This window comes from Nuphar pumila, chromosome 5, assembly GCF_984573655.1.
Source record: "Nuphar pumila chromosome 5, dmNupPumi1.hap1.1, whole genome shotgun sequence".
In the NCBI taxonomy this organism is placed as follows: Eukaryota; Viridiplantae; Streptophyta; class Magnoliopsida; order Nymphaeales; family Nymphaeaceae; genus Nuphar; species Nuphar pumila.
This window is the reverse complement of record NC_143253.1, coordinates 6,587,420-6,610,949: the sequence shown is the minus strand read 5'-3', so window position 1 is coordinate 6,610,949 and position 23,530 is coordinate 6,587,420. Positions and strand designations below refer to the sequence as shown.

Here is a 23,530-nt window from a genome sequence, read left to right as displayed (position 1 = left end):
AAGTTGGTAGAGTTAGTAGATGTTATGTGTAGGAGAAAGATTGATATTTTATGTCTTCAAGAGACCAAATGGGTAGGTGAGAAAGCTAAAGTGATAGAACCTTGGGGATATAAGATTTGGTATACAGGAATAAATAGGAATAGGAATGGAGTAGGGATTGTTATGAGTCGTCAGTTTATAGATAATGTAGTTGAGGTCCGTAGGAAGGGTGATAGAATTTTACTTATTAAATTAATATTAGGTATGGATATTATTAATATTATTAGTGTTTATGCACCTCAAGTAGGTTTAGATGATTCCATTAAGCATCAATTTTGGGAAGATTTAGATGGAGTAGTACAAGAGACATCTTATGGAGAAAAGCTTTTCATCGGCGGTGACCTTAATGGACATGTAGGCATTAGTAGGGATGGATTTGAGAATATCCATGGAGGCTATGGTATAGGAGAAAGAAATGAAAGTGGAGAAAGGATTTTAGATTTTTGTTTGTCCTATGATATGATCTTAGCAAACACTTGGTTTATGAAGAGGGAGTCTCACCTAGTAACATTTAAAAGTGGGGTTAATACGAGTCAGATAGATTTTTTCCTACTTAGAAAGAGAGATAGGGGTTGTTGCATCGATTGTAAGGTTATACCAGGAGAAAGTGTAGCTACACAACATAGAGTCTTAATTTTAGATCTTAGAATTAGACAATGCCGCAAAAGGGATAGACATAGGATAGATCCTAGAATTAAGTGGTGGGCACTGAAAGGAGCTAAACAAGGAATGTTTGTAGAGCAGGTAGTTAAGGAAGTTGATTGGTGTCTCGAGGAGGATTCAGAATCAATGTGGAATAAGATAGCGGGTGGTATGAGAAAAGTAGCTAAGGAGGTATTGGGTGAGTCTAAAGGCGGTGCACCACTAGGTAAGGATACATCATGGTGGAACGAGGATGTCAAATTAGCTATTAAGGTTAAAAGAGAGTGTTATAGAAATCTAAGTAAGAGTCGTGATAATGAGAATTTGGAGAAGTATATGATAGCAAAGAAGGAAGCTAAAAAAGTTGTTCGAAACGCGAGGGCTAAGGTATATAAGGAGGTTTATGACAAGTTGGATACCAAAGAAGGCGAGAAGGATATTTATAGGCTTGCAAAGATGAGAGATAGGAAATCGAAGGATTTGGGTATGGTTAGATGTATCAAAGATGAAACGCAAAGGGTTTTAGTCAAAGATGAGGAGATTAAGGAGAGATGGAAAGATTATTTTGATAAGCTATTTAATGATAGTCATGCTCAAGATCTTGGAGACTTCTCCATTCCTTTTCATGAGATAAATCGTGACTTCATGCGCAAGATTCAAAAGAAAGAAATTGCAGAGGCTTTGAAGAAAATGAAATCAAGAAGGGCAGTTGGCCCAGATGGTATACCTATCGAGGCTTGGAAATGCTTGGGAGAGAAAGGTTTAGAATGGTTGACAAATCTTTTTAACTTGATTTGGCGAACAAATAAGATGCCTAATGAGTGGAGGAAGAGTACTTTGGTGCCTTTATATAAGAATAAGGGTGATATACAAGATTGCACAAACTATCGTGGTATAAAACTCATGAGTCATACTATGAAACTTTGGGAGAGGGTGATTGAGTCTAGGTTGATGAAGGTTGTCATGATATCGGAGAATCAATTTGGTTTTATGCCTGGAAGATCAACTATGGAAGCTATACATCTTCTTAGACAACTTATTGAAAGATATAGAGAGAGGAACAAAGATTTGCATATGGTTTTTATTGATTTAGAGAAGGCATACGATAGAGTACCTAGGGACGTTCTCTGGTGGACAATGATGAAGAAAGGTGTTTCTCTCAAGTACATTAGTATAATTAAAGATATGTATGAAGGAGTAGTAACCAATGTCCGTACTTGTGGAGGGGTGACAACCAATTTTCCGATAACGGTTGGGTTACATCAAGGATCTGCTTTAAGCCCTTTCCTATTTGCGATAGTGATGGATGAGATTACGAGATCAATTCAAGAAAATGTACCGTGGTGTATGTTGTTTGCTGATGATATTGTTTTGATTGATGAGTCTAGAGCTGGGGTTAATGCTAAGTTAGAATTATGGAGACTGACATTGGAAGCTAGAGGTTTTAAGTTGAGTAAGAGTAAGACTGAATATATGGAATGTCGGTTTAGTAAGCAACGAAGTAGTGATGGGAGTGTAGTGAAGCTTGGTGAGCAAGATATACCGGTGAATGATTATTTCAAATATTTGGGATCCATCATTCAAAAGTATGGAGAAATTGATGGAGATGTAAATCATAGGATAAAGGTTGGGTGGATGAAATGGAAAAGTGCTACTGGAGTGTTGTGCGATCGTAGAATGCCATTGCGGTTGAAGGGAAAGTTTTATAGGACGACTATTAGACCCACTTTACTATATGGTACGGAATGTTGGGCTGCCAAGAGACATCATATTCAAAAAATGAGTGTAGCTGAGATGCGGATGCTTAGATGGATGTGTGGAAATACAATAAAAGATAAGATTCGGAACGAAGAGATACGTAAGAAGGTAGGTGTTGCACCCATTGAAAATAAGATGCGAGAGAATCGTTTACGGTGGTTTGGACATATTCGGCGAAGGCCTAATGATGCTCCGGTTAGAAGGTTGGAGAAATGGGAAAATATATTAGTTAAAAGAGGTCGGGGTAGGCCTAGGAAGACTTGGATGGAGATGATAGGAAAGGATATGAATGCTTTGAACCTCACCGAGGACATGGCGTTGGATAGAAATGATTGGAGGAAAAGGATTCATGTGGAAGACCCAAAATGAATTTCTTTTTTGGTTCATATCGCTGACCCCAATTGTTTTGGGATGAAGGCGTAGTTGTTGTTGTTGTTGTTGTTGTACCCTAACGACTGTATATGACACAATAAACTATCACCAAGATAAAAATCACCTAAGAATGAAGAATGCAGCAAACATGAGGTATTACATTTGCATTAAACATACCTGCAAACAGGCTGAAAGAGTGGTAGACTGGAGGACTGTAGTGACAGTAAACCATTCAGATATGATGACATAAGTAAAAGAAACTAGGCACAGAAGGTGACTAAGGCCCTGCATGGAAATTGCCAGTTGTCGTAGCTAAGGATTCCGTTATGGAATCTGCAAATTTTATGGTTTTAGCAAATCCACATGGTTGTTTGGGATAAGTTAAACGGTTCAACAGGGGATTTACCACTTCCACTTGTGCAGCTGAAAAGCTGAAATTAAATACTGGAAGAGCATTGTGAAGGTTGCCAGAGTAGGCACCAGTGTGTGAACTGGTGTAGTATTTGGCAACTACCACCTCATCTATGTGAGAAGTGAAATGTGGAACTAGAGGTATCAAATACCACCCCAGTTCCATCATTTCCTACCGCTGTATCCATCCCAAACGACTTTGGTGCTGGGTATTCCTCACTTCGTACTGGCTATCTCCGACACCTAGTTTCCAAACAGAGCCTAAAGACCTGAAAGGAGGCCATCAGAGCTGATATGAAGGATTGTAAAGCCACTGAAATCGTAGCTTTAGAAAAAAATAGTGAAAAAATAGGACTTGTAAAGTTGATCCCATGTAGTTGAAATAAAGGCATGATGATGATGAGAGTTTTTTACAAGACAGAATATGATAGCTAAAATAGTTGTTGGAAAGGAGGATGACAGGTGCAAATTATTTCCCTCCAACGGTGGCAGTTGGATTGAGAAGAAGTTTGGCTGTTCATATGCCAAGGCCCTCAAATCCTTTTTGACTAGCAAAACGGAGCCTTAAGGTGGCAGGAAATCTGGCTGAAATTATTTTTCAATCTCACCACCTGGTCAAAAAATCATTTTCATTTTTCCTTTTCATTTGCCCACAAGGGCTCTGATCAATTGGTAGGGTTGATTTGTGAATGTCACCAAGTTGACAAGATGTTACGAGTTTGAAAGCCACGGGTGTCATCCCTTGCCGCAAGGTCGAAGCTAGATGAACTTTCCAATGGGTAATGGGAACCCCAAGGGTTTTACCAATAATCCAAAAACAAAAACCAATTTCATTTGGAACAATAATACAACACCGCATAACCCAAGAACTACAGATAGAAACCTTAATGATAACCAGTAGCGGTCTGATCATGCTTCTTTTCAGACAAAAATCGACAATTCACTCTTTCAGTAGCTCCTCCGGTGCTAGGAACGCAAAATCGCAGACACCCAAAATCAAGGCAAACATTTGAACATAAATGGCTTAAAAAGTTGCACTTCACGTTTGAAATTTTCAAAAAGTTTTATTTGCTGTTCAGAAACAAAGCTTCTTAAATTAATTGCAGTTGTTTGCTTAAGCTTCACCGACTTCTTCATCCACTCCATGGTGGTGGTAGTCCATTAGGGTATGTTTGATGGCTTGTCCAGGGTTGGACGAAATGAACAAAAAGAACAAAAAGAACAGAACAGAACATTGTTTCTGTTCGTTCCGTAACAATTCTTCCAAGTCCAACGTTTGATTGGATCGTACTCAAATGCTATGTTCCAAATGTCTGTTGTTTGACGATGATGTGCAGACAACTTGGAAGGTCATGGATAATGGGTCAAATTACTTTGTTTTGGATCATATGACCCGATCCGTTCACCATTTTACATGTTTTAACAAATTTAATATGGGTTTTTGTTCCGATATAGATCCAATTACGAAAAGAGGTGGGAATAATTCGAAGCATCTCAAACGAAAAGAGTAACTGGTTTTACCCGATGAGCGTCTTTGCTAGATTTCGTATATGCTTAGACCCATGCGTTCTTCAATCTAGTAACAACTCTTCCAATCTCCGTGGCTTGAGAAAAAGGCACATAATTCACCAAAGTTTCACTTGAATCATGGTTGCCAAAGCAAACTAATAGGAAGAAAAGGACCAAAAGATCATGTTATGTCCACCTTCAAGGTGTCAACAGAGAGCTCCATCAATTGCAGCCTCCTCAACGAGTCGAACAAGGAAGCATCAGACTATCAAAACAGAAACACCAAGATAGAAAATCAGACACCAACATCGTGACAAAATACTCAATTATGATAGTGAACGAGAACAACCATCTCCTAAGCACATAAAAGTTTTGCAGAGATTACCATGCTCAAGAAACAAAGCAAAACATCCGTCACAAGCGCATAAGAGAAAACAATTTTAGCCCACCGTCTCATTTTCCGCCCAATTAACAGAAAAAACCATACACAACATACATCATGAATCAAGATTTGCAACGTTGTTTGAAGCTAAAAAAACTTTAACTCATCCCTTCAAACTAAAACAATGAAACCAAAAAGAGAAATTCATCTCTCCGACCACCAATAACCGTAAAAGACAAGATAATTCACTGTGCATTTGCAAAAACCCATTAATCAAAACATGTACACCATCAAGACTAATAAATAAGCAAGCAGAGTCAAGCACCGATTTCTTCATTGCCCAAAACCATTCATCCAAAACTTAGAAAATTTTCACCAATGTAACAAAGAAAGGACTAATCCTTAAAACTCATCAGGACTCTCCAGCACCGCTCTAATCCTGAGGACCTCACCCACAATCTGAGACTCCTCCTCAATCTCCTCCGTGAGAGCCTCTGCCTCATCGTAACTGTAATTCCTGATCCTGTTCCTCTCATTATTGTCGTTGCTGCTCTGGACCTTGCACTCCTTCACATGGCACCTCTCTGAGCCACCATCTCTGTCGTCTGCTTGCTCCACTAGTGCCACCGAGAGTCACATTCAATGCGGCAGATCAATTTGCAGGTGAAGAGGGGAAGCCTTCGGAGTGATTTAACCCTAGAAGAATCCTAAGAGGGGAAGCAATTGTAGGCAAAATCAAAACTAGATCGCTATTGAATCGAGGGTTTCTTCCCACCCAAATCATGCCACAAGCTAGTCAGAGGGAGACGCCTGCCCCCTCTATATGCCTTCCTCCTCGACAACAACCTCTTCACAGGCCCGTTGAAAAAAATTCGAGCGAGGGGCGTGCTCATCGAAAAAGTTGTGTTCCCCTCGTCCCTGTTACTCTTGTAACAAGGGGAAGGGTGGAACGAAAAGAACATACTTATAAGGATGCGGCAGACTTGGGGAACACTATCCACAACGTTCAACGTTTGTTGAAAATCATAGTTCCCAGCAAGATTTTCATCCAAATCACGCTGGGAACGATGCATCAAACATACCCTTAAGAAATGATTCATCAGCTAATGATGAAGGGCCAAGTATCCAATGTAGGGTTAGTTGAAGAATATTACGTTTTTTTACCCTCCAGCAATTAAAGCATACTCTTGGTCTTATATACCAGCCTGCGATTTAAGAGGCTCATGAAAAAGGTGAATTTTGATTTGATATTTGTTTTCAATTTTTTATTTTTATTGTTTTTGTATTATCTTTAAAATGCATTCATTTTTTTGATCTGACATACTCCCCATGCCACAATATATTGGTCGGCACTTTGGAGGAAAAGAGTAAAAAAGTAGCTCATATAATTTTGAAGGTCACATTTTAAGTGTGATTTTTATTAACTATAACCAAGTTTAAGTGTAATGTTTTCTTTTTATGACGAGGAACCCTCACACAAAACGAGACCTGCTTTCTTAGGGTATTTTTGATGCATCGCTCCCAGTGTGATTCAGACGAAAATCAAGCTGGGAACAATGATTTTCAACAAACATTGGACGCGGTGGACGGCGTTCCGCGCGTCCGCCGCGTCCATAATTGTTTGTGATTTTTGATGTACCCCCCCTGTTACAAAATGATCAGGATCGAAAAAAAAAATACATCAACAGGCGCGGCACGCCTGTCGATGCGTCTCTCTCTGGTCGGTCTCTCACTCTCTCTTCGATAAGTAACTGACCTTTCCCCACTACCATTGGAACGGTGTTTTCCTCTTCCTGTAGAGCAAAGCTTCCTGAACCTGCACCCAACAACAGACGGTACCATCTCTCTCTCCTTCTCTTTCTATCTGTATGTGTGCCCTAGATCCATGGCGGAAAGGGTTTCCGTGTTTGTTGAGACTCAATTTCGTAGGAGTTTGTTTCTTTAGGGCTTCCATCGATTCTGTGCGGCGGTTTTTGGTTTCAGCTGGGTTGGTTCTTTAGGGCTTCTATCGATTATGTGCAAAAATGGTAGATTTGATGGAGCTTTGGGTTTGTTAGTAGAGATGTGTGAGAAAGGCCTTGAAGAGGATATCTCCTAATGTGACTTATACGAGTTTGATTCATGGTTTTTGTAAGGTTGACAACTGGAAGAAGGCAATAGAGATGTATGATAGTATGGTTAGAGAGGATCTCAATCCTGATGTTGTTACATATACGGGACTTCTCAACGCGCTATGTAAAGATGGAAGGTTGGATAAAGCCATGGAGTTGGTTGATCAAATGTTTTCGAAAGGAGTGGAACCAAGTGTAGTGACATATAATGTTTTGATTAATGGACTCTGTAAGGAAGGTCAGATGTTTGATGCCATTATGCTTCTTAATAGAATGATTGATAGAGGAAGAAATCCTGATGTGGTGACATACAACACATTGATGGTTGGACTTTGTGATGCACACAAAGTTGATGAAGCAAAGGAACTCTTTGACAAAATTCTTCAAGCAAGTTTTGTAGATGGTTCATGTGTTAGACCAGATGCGGTGAACTATAATACACTGATCCACATTAGCAAAATTAGTGAAATTTTTTACACATTAGCAAACTTAGTGATTGGCATTCAAAACCAGTAACTTATCTACTTTTTGCTTAAGTGCTGGGATTAAATTAGGCCCAACCTGTCGTGTTGTCTGACTGAATCCTAATCAGGAACTGTAATTTCATCAAGCAACCCAGCGACTGAGATTAAGTGGCTCCTAGACTCATGCAACCGTACTGTAGCCCATTGACAAGTCTCTGGGCATTGCTTAACCCATCTATGATCTTATTGTTTTCCAACCATCTAATCACGAATCTTTCAACTTGCATTAGATTAGTTGAGATTGTTAAATTCAATTAGATGCTAGATTCAGCTTCAAGACATGCACAGAACAATTTATTTCTCCTGCTGTTATGGTAGTATTGACCTTCTTTTAAATTTATTTGTTCTCAAATAAGTTACATGTATCTTTATTTGCAGATTGGCTGGCGCTTGTGAATTATATTGGTTGCATCAAATCTGTTTGCATCAATATCACAAGAAACTTTATTGATATATACATTAATTGTTTTAGTGTGGAGATACACGTGCCTGCTATTGGTTTGGTGAGATTTTGTTAATGCAAAAGAAGGGAAACAATTCTTCACTGAAGAAATCATCCCCATCTCATTTTTGCATCACAGTGTTTGAAACAATCTCATGTTTTTCATTTAAATGACACTTCTTTCTGAGCATGCATTTTCATTGCGTCCTTTATTATTTTCATGCTAAAGTTTTTTCTCTGTTACTAATCTGCTTTTATATGTATTGGCATTCATTCAGTAATTTGATAACGCATACTATGTTTTCAATTTTTTTAAGTAGGAATGTTTTTTCTTAGCATTTAATATATCATTTATTTACATGTTTCATAGAATCCAGAATGGCAGATGTAATGGGTGAGGTACAAGAACTGCAACCAAGTCAGACTAAGAAAATGCAATGGAGTTCACCCCAGGTGGGTTTCTTATTTGATTGCATGTTAGAGCAATTTAGAATACTTGCAATGAAATGTTCTGGGGATTGAAAGAGAAGGCCATGAGGATGGTGGAAAGTCAGATGAAGGAGAAGTTTGGGGCCAAATTTACATTGGAAAAAATAAAGAACAAGTTGAAGCGTGTGAGACCCAACTTGACAGTAATGAACAAAATCTTAAACACATCGGGCTTTGGATGAGACACTAAACTGAGGATGCCTTTGGTAGATACAGAAATATAGATCGAGTGTGTTAAGAAAAATCCAACATGGAAGAATGATCAAAAACTGAAAAAATGGCGATATTTTGAACAGGCTTGGGAAATTTATGGTGAATCAACTGCTATAGGCAGTTATAGGTCCATTCAATCGAAAGTAAAACCACCACCACCATCTTCCATTAATCTCGGTGTAGAGGAATTGAACTCATAAACAAAAGTTTCAAGTGAAGAGATACTCATGAATAACCCACAACCTAGCAATTTCCAATATGCTACAAACCGACTTTCAACAAAAGGAAAGCACAAAGTCCGTAGTGATGATCAAATTGTGAAAATGCTAGGCAGCATTTCTGAGTATGTGAAGACCATTAGCGATCAATCTCCTTGCATGATAATCAAATTGTGTAACGCTATATTAAAAGAAATGTTCAATAATTGTGAGATTACTGCGAACACACGCGTGAGGGCATTGGACTTAATGATAGTGCTTGAAAACACAACTTTGTTTCAGAATATGGATCCAGAATGTCGGGTTGATTGGTTGGATTTGAAATTATCGCCTAATGTTTAGGTATGCCATTATGCTAAGTCAACACTTATGTTATTTTTTTGATATTGATCATTTTATTAAATGGTTCTTCATTAAAATGTTAGCATGTTATAACATTGTTACATATTCAATATATATGTTTATTGCAACCATGTTATTCTTATTTGATTTTTATCATGATATACATGTTTATTCAATCATATTAAATGTTCATAATGTTGAATGTTATTCATATATACTTCTTAGATTTTGTTCATGTTACTAATGTTAAAACCTCAATGATTTTATTTGTATTTGCAGAAGTATAATGAATCATAATCAAGAACTTATTTACTTACTCACTATGGTGGTGTTGATCATTTCGCTACGTAGTTTGAAAAGGTCGCGTAGGGCAATAGTTCATGATTCTATACATAGCGGTAATGATTTCGTGTGTGATTGCATGTTGGGTCATCGACACAATTGTTTTGACCTTTTACATATAAAAAAAGACACATCGCATTATGTGAAGCTCTTCGCAAAAGTGGATTATTGCAAGATGCCCGTGATGTAGGTCTTGAAAAATAAATTGCAGTTTTTTTATTAACAATTGGTCACAATGAGCGAAATAAAGCAGTGTAATATGTGTTCCAACACTCAAGACAAACAATTAGCCAATACTTTAATTTGGTTTTAAATGCATTACTTAGCATTGGTCATCAATACATGAGCCGACACAATAATGATACCCCAACAAAAATTATGGAAGAACCGAGATTCTACCCATATTTGAAGGTAACCGAGATTCTACACTTGTAATGTGTATATATATATATATATGTGTGTGTGTGTGTTGACTTTTATTTTTTACAATAAGATTGCTTGGGGGCTATAGATGAAACACATATTCTTATAAACGTATCAAGGAGAGAACAAATGAGGTTTCAAAATAGAAAAGGGTGGTTGTCACAAAATGTCCTCGTTGTGGTGGAGTTTGACATGTGATCTTACTACGTACTTGTTGGGTGAGAAGAAAGTGCAACCGATGCAAAAGTATTGTATAGTGCACTTGATGATCCTGACCAGCCTCTAGTGATACCCAGACGTAAGTAAATAACTATCGAGTGCATAAATTACATTGATTATTATATATAGACAAATATTTTTGTTTACTTCGTAAACCAAATGTGTATGTAGGCAAATATTATCTTGCAAATTCTAGATACCCAAATATTGTTGGGTTTTTTACTCCACACAAAGGATATCGCTACCACTTGTTAGAATTTAATGCACCTTGTGCAAAACCAATTGAAAAAGCAATAAAGCTATACAACCATAGACACTCCTCATTGCGAACAACAACTGAACATGTTTTTGGTTTGCTCAAAGCACGATTTTCAATTTTAAAGTGCCAAGTTAAATATCCAGTTTTCACTCAAGTTAAAATTGTTCATGTGGCATGCATAATACATAATTTTATATTAGAAAATAACTCATATGCTGAACAATTCATAATTGACAATGATGAAGATACGTTGGTTCTTGAAAATGAGGAAGAAAATTTAACAATAGTAGTTACTCGTGGTTGCAACAAGGACTTGAAAGATGCAATAACAACTCAAATGCGGAATAATTGGTCACACAGTAAGCATATTTCATGATTTTACTACATGTTATATCATTTTCATAGTGACAATATAGAATGATTAGCAAAATTGATGATTTGTTGTATTATATTGGTGTAACAAGAGGTGTAGCAACTGGAGGTGCATAAAAGAGCGACTACACAATGTTTGAGGAGATGCTGCATTTGTTTTGCCACGATACTCTTCCTAATTTTGTACTTTTTTCTAGTATATTCATGTTTTTTCATGTTGGAGTGATGTACATTTTTTGGGCCTTGGGTGGGTGGTTCACATAGTATGATACTCTCTCACATACTATTATACTCTCAGTTTGCACATTTTGGATTTATGATATTGTTGATATTTTAATGAATGAAATATATGAATTTGGAAACACAGGTTGATTCTCGAATGAATGGAATGAACATTAATACAGGGCAAAGAAGTGAGACTTTTTGGCTCCATGATTATGTTTCTTTTGAGTGCTTTTTGTATGTTCAAAATGATAATGGTCGAGAGAATGTTTGAAGACCATCTCCCATATTTAATTTTTATTTAGTCAAGGGTATATGCAGTGTATGGATGATTTACCTTTCTTTTCTTCTTCTTTTTCTTCCTTTATTTCCTGTTTATTGTTCTGCAGCGTGTATAAGATAATAACAAAAAATTCTGTAATATTTATCTACCTCATCTCAAGAGGATGGAATTGAAAAGTTCTGTAGTGGTGAGAGACGTCGTATCCATACACTTATGAAATGCTCAATAGTTTTCAATGATCACACACTCAAAGTTCAAGATGCAGGTGTTAGTCACATTAAGTGCAGAGACAAAAAGAACAAAAAAAAGTCATACTCAACCATAAACCCTCAAGGTTAATTCACTTATGCTTACATAAAGCAATGAATATAGCTTTAAGCTTGAAAACTTCTTTGCTGATTCAACTGAAAATACACAATTCTTTATCACAGCAAGCATGCATTGCACAAGAACATCAGTTAGATATATCATTATATATGTCTCCATCTCAGTATATCAGTTGTTTTCCACTTCAATACACTGATCATGTGGCTTTAGACCCCACAGTTTAATTTATGCATTTAGTCAGTGGAACATGGTGCACTGATCTGAGTGAATGGACCATTCCAGTCAGTCACAATCAAGATTAGGTACTCCAATACGTGTTTTTATTTTGTCTAATAAATGGTGTCATCTGTGGCTAGGTTTGTCTTCTGCACATTCTTAAGAGCTTTTTGTCATTCCCTGTGCAAACGCCTAAAGGTTGTATGGAGGTTAGTCAAATCCCTTGGCTTTCCTACTGCAGACTCTAGGATTGCAACAGATATGTATTGGATGACGATCTGCAATGTCAGCATTCAGAAATGCACACAATGCTTGAATACAGCCATAACACAAATTGTTTTGGGTATCAGATGTAAATCTAAGCCTTTGACATCCCTAGTTCAGATTCAAAATGAAGCATCAGGTTCCAAGACATGTTTCTTGAACAAAGGTATTCTTAATTGAGTCTAAACTTGTGTTTGGCATCACATGAAACGTGAAGTTCATAAAAAACTTGATGATTATGTTCACTTTTTTTTGTTCTCTTTCCCACTAGGTGGGTACCCATATTTTTTTAATAAATTAAATTTTCTAGTGAAAAGAATGATTTTTCCAATGCTAAAGGCATCTTGGCGAAATTCTATGCTTGCATGTGGCTTGTGTAAAAACATAGTTATTATTACGATTATTTGAATGTAGCTTGGGTAAAAATATACATCCGAGGCAGAATCCAATTAGAGATTCATATTCGGGGCAAAAGTCCAATTTGAGATTCATATTTGAGGCAAAAATATATATTCAAGGGAAATATCCAATTCGAGATCCATATTCGAGGCAAAAATCCATATTTGGGCTAAAAATCTAATTTGAGATTCATATTTGGGGCAAATATCCAATTTGAGATTCTTATTTGGAGCAAAATCCATATTCAAGGCAAAAATGTCATTTAAGCTCTATATTCAAGGCAAAAATCCAATTCTAAATCCATATTCATGGCAAAAAAAATATGATTTTAGATATAATTTCATAATTGGATCCATATATAGGCAAAAACCATAAAAGATTTGTTAAAACATGTAAAATGGTGGATGAATCTGATCATATGATCCAAAATAAAGTAATTCAACCCATTATCCTTGATTGTAAGTTATTAGTACATTGTCATCAAACAAGGAACATTTAAAACATAACATTTGAGTATGGTCCAAACAAATGTTGAACTTGGAACAGTTTACATGACCGATATTCTGTTCCGTCCAACCCTAAACAAGCCATCAAAGATACCCTTGAACCCTGGGTGAGGTCACTGACACCCGAAGCTCTAGAGGAGCCCACCAGTTAATGGCACCTGCACACCAGTGGAGTTGAACCTGGGATGAAGGGGACAGCACCTTCTAATTTAAGTGTAATTTGCAAAATGTTAAACAATCTGTTCGAGTTTTAATTAATGATGAAAACTTGAGCGTTAATTTGAATATATCCAAGGCTGTTTTCTGAATAAGGAATATTTCCTAAACTAATATAAAATGGATGAGAGAGAGGTTCTTTATAAGAACTCAAACCCATCCAAGCCACCGTCTCTTTCTCCATCTGCGTTCAGTAGCCATGGCGGCGGCCTCCTTCTCCGCCTCCACCCTCGTTCCTTCTTGTTCTTCTTCCTCTTCCTCTACATGTTCTCGTCTCCCTGATGGATGATCCATGATGCTGAACCCATCTCTGAAATCGGTTTCTCTCTCATCCTCTGCTTCTCTCTCCCATCAGACGCAACTCCTCCGTGCTCAACCGTGGGTGCAGAAGAGTCGAGCGGGAAGGGGAGCTCTTGGATCTCAGTTGGTGTCCATGCCTGCGGTGAAATACGAGAAAGTTCTCGATTTTGAGACCTCTGTCTTCAAGAAGGAGATGATCACCCTTGCCGGCCAGGATGAGATTGGTCTATTGAGATATTTTTCGGCGGTTTTCCTGTTGGGATTCTCGTTTGCGATCGATTTATTCATGTTGGTTGTGTTAGTTTTCTTGCTTCTTCCAGTCGAATTTGATCTTTATTTGGTTGTTATCTGGTTTCTTAGTATGATTTTGGGTTTCTGTTTTATGGATCTCTGAATGTGGGTTGGCCCCATTTTCTTACTTCTCGTAGTAAAGATTGCGCTCTTGTTGTTTCCTTTTTTTCGAGGGTTTAATCTCTCTCTCTCTCCAGTACATTGTGAAAGGTGGGAGGGATCTTTTAAGCTGCTTCCGGACGCTTTCAAGGGAATTAAACAGATTGGGGATGGGATTCTCAGGTAATCTAATCTCCTCGGTGCTTATCTTGATAATTACATTGGTGCTACTATTGTGAACTTTTTTGTTTTGTTTTTTCCATTGGAACTCGGCTATATAATGGAAACGCTAGGCAACAAAATGGCTTTATCAAAATGTGAATTAGGATAGGATGACACTATTGAACCTATTAAGCTTGGCATCTTTTTTCCTTAATAGCATGGTCTCGTGGCTTGATGTTCAATTTACAAAGGTGCAACATGTTTTTTAATTTTTGGGTTCCTTATTCAGTGATAATCAGCATGGTGATTAGGAAAGTTTCCCTTAAGTTTTGATACATGAAGTTTCGAACGTGTTGACCAACTTCTCAGTTGCACCATTGAATTGTAAAATGAGAATTGGCGTTTATTTGCTTGTCCTGTTTTTAATATTGGAATATGAATACAAATGAATGGCGCACCTTTGGCTGCTTTCTACTTTTGAAGTTTTTGGTATGTCTGGTCTAAAGCTTTAACATTTCATTTTCTTTTATTGCATCTTTCCTGATGAAAATTTGACTCTAATGGGCTTGTAGCAAAGGGAAGAGTTGTAAACGTCTAGCTCTGAAATGCCTGTGGGTTCTCTGCAGGAGGCCCGGTGGTTGCATGCCCTAAATTAACACTCTTTTGTACAGTATCATAGTACGGGCTAGTGCTCCAGTTGATTGGTGCTGGAAATTCTCTCTTTCACCAATCAGCCACCTCTTACATGCCTGCCTCCAAATACTGTTACATTTATGTCTCTTCTTCCCTTTCCTTTTAGTTTTGATACATGAGGTTTCAAATATGTCGACCAACTTCTCGGTTGCACTATGGAATTGTAACAATTGGGATTGATTTGCTTGTCCTGTCTTTAATATTGGATTATGAATACAAATTAATGGCACACCTTTGGCTGCTTTCTACTTTTAAAGCTTTTTGTATGTCTGGTCTCAAGCTTTAACATTTTATTTTCTTTTATTGCATCTTTCCTGATGAAAATTTGACTCTAATGGGCTTGTAGCAAAGGGAAGAGTTGTGAACGTCTAGCTCTGAAATGCCTGTGGGTTCTCTGCAGGAGGCCCGGTGGTTGCATGCCCTAAATTAACACTTTTTTGTACAGTACCATAGTACGGGCTAGTGCTCCAGTTGATTGGTGCTGGAAATTCTCTCTTTCACCAATCAGCCACCTCTTACATGCCTGCCTCCAAATACTGTTACATTTATGTCTCTTCTTCCCTTTCCTTTTAGTTTTGATACATGAGGTTTCAAATATGTCGACCAACTTCTCGGTTGCACTATGGAATTGTAACAATTGGGGTTGATTTGCTTGTCCTGTCTTTAATATTGGATTATGAATACAAATTAATGGCACACCTTTGGCTGCTTTCTACTTTTAAAGCTTTTTGTATGTCTGGTCTCAAGCTTTAACATTTTATTTTCTTTTATTGTATCATTCCTGATGAAAATTTGACTCTAATGGGCTTGTAGCAAAGGGAAGAGTTGTGAACGTCTAGCTCTGAAATGCCTGTGGGTTCTCTGCAGGAGGCCCGGTGGTTGCATGCCCTAAATTAACACTTTTTTGTACAGTATCATAGTACGGGCTAGTGCTCCAGTTGATTGGTGATGGAAATTCTCTCTTTCACCAATCAGCCACCTCTTACATGCCTGCCTCCAAATACTGTTACATTTATGTCTCTTCTTCCCTTTCCTTTTAGTTTTGATACATGAGGTTTCAAATATGTCGACCAACTTCTCGGTTGCACTATGGAATTGTAACAATTGGGGTTGATTTGCTTGTCCTGTCTTTAATATTGGATTATGAATACAAATTAATGGCACACCTTTGGCTGCTTTCTACTTTTAAAGCTTTTTGTATGTCTGGTCTCAAGCTTTAACATTTTATTTTCTTTTATTGCATCTTTCCTGATGAAAATTTGACTCTAATGGGATTGTAGCAAAGGGAAGAGTTGTGAACGTCTAGCTCTGAAATGCCTGTGGGTTCTCTGCAGGAGGCCCGGTGGTTGCATGCCCTAAATTAACACTTTTTTGTACAGTATCATAGTACGGGCTAGTGCTCCAGTTGATTGGTGCTGGAAATTCTCTCTTTCACCAATCAGCCACCTCTTACATGCCTGCCTCCAAATACTGTTACATTTATGTCTCTTCTTCCCTTTCCTTTTAGTTTTGATACATGAGGTTTCAAATATGTCGACCAACTTCTCGGTTGCACTATGGAATTGTAACAATTGGGGTTGATTTGCTTGTCCTGTCTTTAATATTGGATTATGAATACAAATTAATGGCACACCTTTGGCTGCTTTCTACTTTTAAAGCTTTTTGTATGTCTGGTCTCAAGCTTTAACATTTTATTTTATTTTATTGTATCATTCCTGATGAAAATTTGACTCTAATGGGCTTGTAGCAAAGGGAAGAGTTGTGAACGTCTAGCTCTGAAATGCCTGTGGGTTCTCTGCAGGAGGCCCGGTGGTTGCATGCCCTAAATTAACACTTTTTTGTACAGTATCATAGTACGGGCTAGTGCTCCAGTTGATTGGTGATGGAAATTCTCTCTTTCACCAATCAGCCACCTCTTACATGCCTGCCTCCAAATACTGTTACATTTATGTCTCTTCTTCCCTTTCCTTTTAGTTTTGATACATGAGGTTTCAAATATGTCGACCAACTTCTCGGTTGCACTATGGAATTGTAACAATTGGGGTTGATTTGCTTGTCCTGTCTTTAATATTGGATTATGAATACAAATTAATGGCACACCTTTGGCTGCTTTCTACTTTTAAAGCTTTTTGTATGTCTGGTCTCAAGCTTTAACATTTTATTTTCTTTTATTGCATCTTTCCTGATGAAAATTTGACTCTAATGGGCTTGTAGCAAAGGGAAGAGTTGTGAACGTCTAGCTCTGAAATGCCTGTGGGTTCTCTGCAGGAGGCCCGGTGGTTGCATGCCCTAAATTAACACTTTTTTGTACAGTATCATAGTACGGGCTAGTGCTCCAGTTGATTGGTGCTGGAAATTCTCTCTTTCACCAATCAGCCACCTCTTACATGCCTGCCTCCAAATACTGTTACATTTATGTCTCTTCTTCCCTTTCCTTTTAGTTTTGATACATGAGGTTTCAAATATGTCGACCAACTTCTCGGTTGCACTATGGAATTGTAACAATTGGGGTTGATTTGCTTGTCCTGTCTTTAATATTGGATTATGAATACAAATTAATGGCACACCTTTGGCTGCTTTCTACTTTTAAAGCTTTTTGTATGTCTGGTCTCAAGCTTTAACATTTTATTTTCTTTTATTGTATCATTCCTGATGAAAATTTGACTCTAATGGGCTTGTAGCAAAGGGAAGAGTTGTGAACGTCTAGCTCTGAAATGCCTGTGGGTTCTCTGCAGGAGGCCCGGTGGTTGCATGCCCTAAATTAACACTTTTTTGTACAGTATCATAGTACGGGCTAGTGCTCCAGTTGATTGATGATGGAAATTCTCTCTTACACCAATCAGCCACCTCTTACATGCCTGCCTCCAAATACTGTTACATTTATGTCTCTTCTTCCCTTTCCTTTTAGTTTTGATACATGAGGTTTCAAATATGTCGACCAACTTCTCGGTTGCACTATGGAATTGTAACAATTGGGGTTGATTTGCTTGTCCTGTCTTTAATATTGGATTATGAATACAAATTAATGGCACACCTTTGGCTGCTTTCTACTTTTAAAGCTTTTTGTATGTCTGGTCTCAAGCTTTAACATTTTATTTTCTTTTATTGTATCATTCCTGATGAAAATTTGACTCTAATGGGCTTGTAGCAAAGGGAAGAGTTGTGAACGTCTAGCTCTGAAATGCCTGTGGGTTCTCTGCAGGAGGCCCGGTGGTTGCATGCCCTAAATTAACACTTTTTTGTACAGTATCATAGTACGGGCTAGTGCTCCAGTTGATTGGTGATGGAAATTCTCTCTTACACCAATCAGCCACCTCTTACATGCCTGCCTCCAAATACTGTTACATTTATGTCTCTTCTTCCCTTTCCTTTTAGTTTTGATACATGAGGTTTCAAATATGTCAACCAACTTCTCGGTTGCACTATGGAATTGTAACAATTGGGGTTGATTTGCTTGTCCTGTCTTTAATATTGGATTATGAATACAAATTAATGGCACACCTTTGGCTGCTTTCTACTTTTAAAGCTTTTTGTATGTCTGGTCTCAAGCTTTAACATTTTATTTTCTTTTATTGCATCTTTCCTGATGAAAATTTGACTCTAATGGGCTTGTAGCAAAGGGAAGAGTTGTGAATGTCTAGCTCTGAAATGCCTGTGGGTTCTCTGCAGGATGCCCGGTGGTTGCATGCCCTAAATTAACATTTTTGTACAGTATCATAGTACGGGCTAGTGCTCCAGTTGATTGGTGATGGAAATTCTCTCTTTCACCAATCAGCCACCTCTTACATGCCTGCCTCCAAATACTGTTACATTTATGTGTGACACCCGGACCCCGAGTGTATATATATATATATATATAAATAGATTTAAGAAAAACCTTGATGAAATATCATTTAAAAAATCATCCCAATATCAAGAAAGGAAATGAGTTTCGATACTTTGATATAAATATCCATATTCATTTATAACAAAATGTGAAGTTTACATTACAAAGTTCATAATTATAGCAAAGCCCAAAATCCCAAAAGGTTTCTCAGAAGGAAGTCCAAGAGTCCATCCATCAAGGTCCATGAGCCTCCGGTGTCCATTGCGCTCTATTATGCATTTTCTTTAGTCCCTAAATTTTTTAATGATGATGGTAAGAAATGACTTGTTGTCGTACAATCCCATTACTTATATAATCACTAGTGAGTATGAGCCAAACCAAAAGTCCATTTGTCAAAGATCCTTAATTCTCAAATGCAAAGAGTCGAGCCCTCTCATAGGAGCTGACCTTCAAGTTTACTCGACATAAGAGTGTAATGAAAAGAGGCGGAAGCACCAATAGGGCAAAAGTCACTCTTTAAGAGTGACTACAAGAGCCAAGAACACAAACACCAAATGTGCACACACAAAAACTCAAGAATATAGAAAATGACTTAAAGTCATAAGTTGGATTTATTGAAGAAAGGAAGAGAGGGGTGTAAAAACCCATACATTTATAAGGGGGAACCTCCTCCTTTTATAAAGGAGGAGGGCACTTTAGAGGGACCATAAAGGGGGCTCCCTTCTAGTCGTTGGGAGCCCCAACGGTCATAAATATGACTGTTGGGGCCCCAACGACTAGATGGGTGGGTCCCCTTTATGCTTCCAAAAAGCAAAAAACAGAAAATAAAAAAGTAAAAAGAAAAAGGGAAAAAAGAAAGAAAAGTAAAAAGACAAAAAATACATATGGAATTACCAAAACACCCCTATCGGGTTTTTGGTTTATACAAAACAGGAAAAAGCTATATAATTATGTATATATACATATATACGTATATATACTTATATATATATATACAAATGTATATATATATATATAAGTATATGTATATATATATTTATATATACATAATTTAACATGCCCCCTCAAACTTTACGGGGAAAAGACCGAAAGTTTGCCAAGAAGAAACATGAATCGTGGAGTTGGGAGCGCCTTGGTGAAGAAGTCAGCTAGTTGATACTCTGAAGTGACATATGGCAATGTGATGGTCCCTTTGAGATATTCGTCTCGAACATAATGGCAATCCATTCCGATATGCTTGGTCCGCTCATGAAAGGTGTGATTGCTGGCAATGTATATTGCACTCTTGTTATCACAACAGAGCTTGGTGGGAGTGGAAATGTGAACGCCCATGTCACCAAGAAGACTTCTGAGCCACACAATCTCCATAGTTGTCATCGTCATAGCTCGATATTCAGCTTCAGTAGATGATAAGGAGACCTTCTGTTGCTTCTTGCATCTCCACGAGATGAGAGATTCACCTAAAAAAATGCAAAGACCCGTAATTGAGATCCGATCATTGGGATTTCCTCCCCAGTCAGCATCAATAAAAGCAGTCAATTCAAGAGATGAGGAAGAGGATAAGAAGAGTCCCTTGGAGATGGTATTTTTGATATATCGCACAATTCTCATTACGGCCGCCATATGAACCGTAGTAGGAGCGTGCTGAAATTGGCTCGCTGCATGAACCGCATGAGCTATGTCTGGACGTGTGATGGATAGATAGGTGAGAGATCCAATTAATTGACGGTAGGGGGTTGGATCTTCAAGAAGAACACCATCTTCAAGTCTTAGTTTCGCATTGATAACTTCAGGAGTCTCCACTTTCTTTTCATCAGATATTCCTGATTTGGTACAAATTTCTGCAGCTAACTTCATTTGAGATAAAATGTACCCACGCGCTGAATAAGCCACTTCAATTCCTAAAAAATATCTCAAATAACCAAGGTCAGACATATCAAAAGTATCTTTTAACATAGACTTAACATCATTTACTCCATTTTTGTCATTCTCAGTGATGATCATATCATCAACATACAGCAGAAGCATAATAATGGAGTCACCTGTCCTTTTGACAAAAAGAGCAGTGTCAGTATAACAAGAAGAAAAACCTAAATTGATTAAAACATTACTAAACCTGTCATACCAAGCTTTAGGAGCTTGCTTAAGTCCATATAAAGCCTTTTTTAATTTTAAAACTTTTCCATTTAAATTCATACCTGGAGGTGGTTCCATATAAACTTCTCCATTTAAATTACCATTCAAGAGACATTTTTAACATCAAGTTGAAAGATGGGCCATTTTTTAACAGAAGCTATAACAATAAGGGCTCAAACACTAGTCATTCGAGCAACTGGGGCAAAAGTTTCATCATAGTCTACCCCATACTCTTGGGCATAACCTTTGGCTACCAACCTAGCCTTATATCTTTCTAATGAACCATCACTCTTAGTTTTTACTTTAAACACCCATCTACATCCAATGGGTTTCTTGCCATTGGGAGGATCAATGATTTCCCAAGTTTGTGCATTTTTAAGGGCATTGAGTTCAAGCTCCATAGCTTCATTCCAATGAGCATATTGTTTAGCATCATTGTAATGAGATGGTTCATGAAAGGAGTGAAGAGCAAAGACATGCTCGATAATTAGGGGAAAAAGAGTCATAAGAAACAAATCTATTTGGAATCTTAGGAATGCGATTTGATCTTCTTTGAGAGGTTTCTTCTATCGACTCACTTTGAGAAAATCTTTCAAGGGCACAAGGAGGATTTCTTTCATTCCTTCTAGAGTAGACTTGTATTTGTCTTGAAGCATTTTCTTCTAAGTTTTGGTCATTATTTGGATGTTCAACAAGATCTTCATTAAGAGGTTCATTAAGATCAATATGATCATCTATGATGTTTTCTTGAGGTAACAAGTCAAATAAAAAGGAATAGTCAATATTTTCATTTGGTTGATGCGAAAAACCATTTTCTTCTTCGAGGAATGTGACATCTTTTGAGATATAAAGTTTATTCTTAATTATGTCAAAACATCGATATCCTTTTTGTTTTTCGCCATATCCCCAAAAAATACATTCAATAGCCCTAGGAGAAAGTTTATCATTTTTGCGAGTTAAAACAAAGCATTTACATCAAAAAATTCTTAATCTTTTATAATCGAGAGACATATTGTAAAGTTTTTCAAATGGAGAAAGATTTTTCAAAGAGGATGAAGGGATTTTATTGATGAGATATGTTGAAGTTAGAACTGCTTCGGCCCAAAAGGATTTTGGGACATTTTTTGAAATCAATAATGTTCTTGTAGTTTCTATTATGTGCCTATGCTTTCTTTCCGCAAGACCATTTTGTTGCGGAGTGTTGGGACAAGAACATTGATGACAAATTCCATTTTCTTTTAAGTAATTTTGAAAATCATTAGACATATATTCACCTCCCGAATCGGATCTAAGAATAGATAGATTTCCCAAAAAATGATTTTTAACCATTGCATGAAACTCCTTAAAGAAAGAGAAAACTTCAGATTTGCGACTTAGGAAGTATATCCACGTAAATCTAGTGAAGTCATCAATAAAGACCACATAATACGAAAAACCTCCTTTAGATAAAATTGGGGAAGGTCCCCACACATCGGAATGAACAAGTTCAAATGGCCGAGTGGTAAAATAACTTCTTTGAGGAAACAGAGTAGCTTTAGATTTCCCAAAAATGCAATCTTTACAAGTCATGTGATTGTCTTTACAAGTATTGTTCAAAAAAGGGAAGAGAGACATTTTTACAAAATTTGGATGACCAAGTTTCTCATGCCAAATTCCAATACTTTTGTCTTTAACAAGATTGCAAGATGACTTAGATGGAAGCGTCAAAAAGTCCATAAAATAGAGATCACCCCTTCTATGGCCTTGCCCAATCAACTTCCTTGACTGGAGATCCTGCACGATGCAATCTTTAGGTGAGAAAGAGACTTGGCATCCATGGTCGGTGATTTGGGAAACGGAAAAAAGATTTAAATTAATTTTTGGAACAACTCTTACTTTAGGAACAAAAAAGTTTTGAGAATTTTTGAAGTCAAGTGTTCCAATACTTTCAATTTTTAATGATGTTCCATCGGCCGTTGAAACATAGGAGGACATGGGTTTGGAAAAAACATTTGAAAGGGAGTTTTTATGAGATGTCATATGAAAAGAAGCACCAAAATCTAGTATCCACATACCTGGAGGTGATGAAGAGTAGGCGATGGCGGCTCCGGATGTTGAAGGAGAAGACTTGAGAAGGTGTTGGAGAACTTCGGAGATATGATTAAGAGTTTCTTTGATATCTCCTTCTTTGGTACTTTCTTCCTTCTTTGGAGAATTTTCTCCAACCGCGGCAACCTTTCCTTTAAGCTTTGGACAAACCGGTCTAATGTGCCCCGGTTCATTACAATAGTGACATATGATTCCCTTTCTAGGCCCATTGATATTTTTGTTAAAGTGGGGAGGTCTATATGCTTTAACATTTGATCTGGGCCTATTAACGACCAAAACCTCATCATTCCTAATGCTCAAGCCAAGTCGAGTTTCTTCTTGACATACCTCGGCAAGAGCATCTTCAATAGGTAGGGCTTTGCTTCTATGGAGAAGAGATGCCCTCACTTGTTCAAATTTCGGGCGAAGTCCATGAAGGAATTGAAAAAAGTGCTC

At 37.6% G+C, this 23,530-nt stretch overlaps 1 protein-coding gene across 7 annotated transcripts; it reads left to right on the top strand.

Annotated features, from left to right (window-relative positions):
- The first annotated feature begins 6,760 nt into the window (after positions 1-6,760).
- On the top strand, positions 6,761-16,312 carry LOC149836609 (uncharacterized). 7 transcript variants are annotated; one of them, XM_090005482.1, is made up of 5 exons: positions 6,761-6,948; positions 7,249-7,462; positions 8,561-8,643; positions 14,289-14,373; positions 15,392-16,312. In XM_090005482.1, exons 2-5 carry the CDS (start codon positions 7,276-7,278, stop codon positions 15,415-15,417), a joined length of 381 nt encoding a protein of 126 aa, XP_089861608.1. In that variant the 5' UTR covers positions 6,761-6,948; positions 7,249-7,275; the 3' UTR covers positions 15,418-16,312. The 7 variants fall into 7 exon arrangements, 1 of the variants encoding a protein (XP_089861608.1); XR_016431818.1 differs by lacking the exons at positions 7,249-7,462; positions 14,289-14,373; positions 15,392-16,312 and adding exons at positions 8,127-8,251; positions 11,435-11,453; XR_016431817.1 differs by lacking the exons at positions 7,249-7,462; positions 15,392-16,312 and having other exon boundaries at positions 14,289-14,319.
- Positions 16,313-23,530: the final 7,218 nt, after the last annotated feature.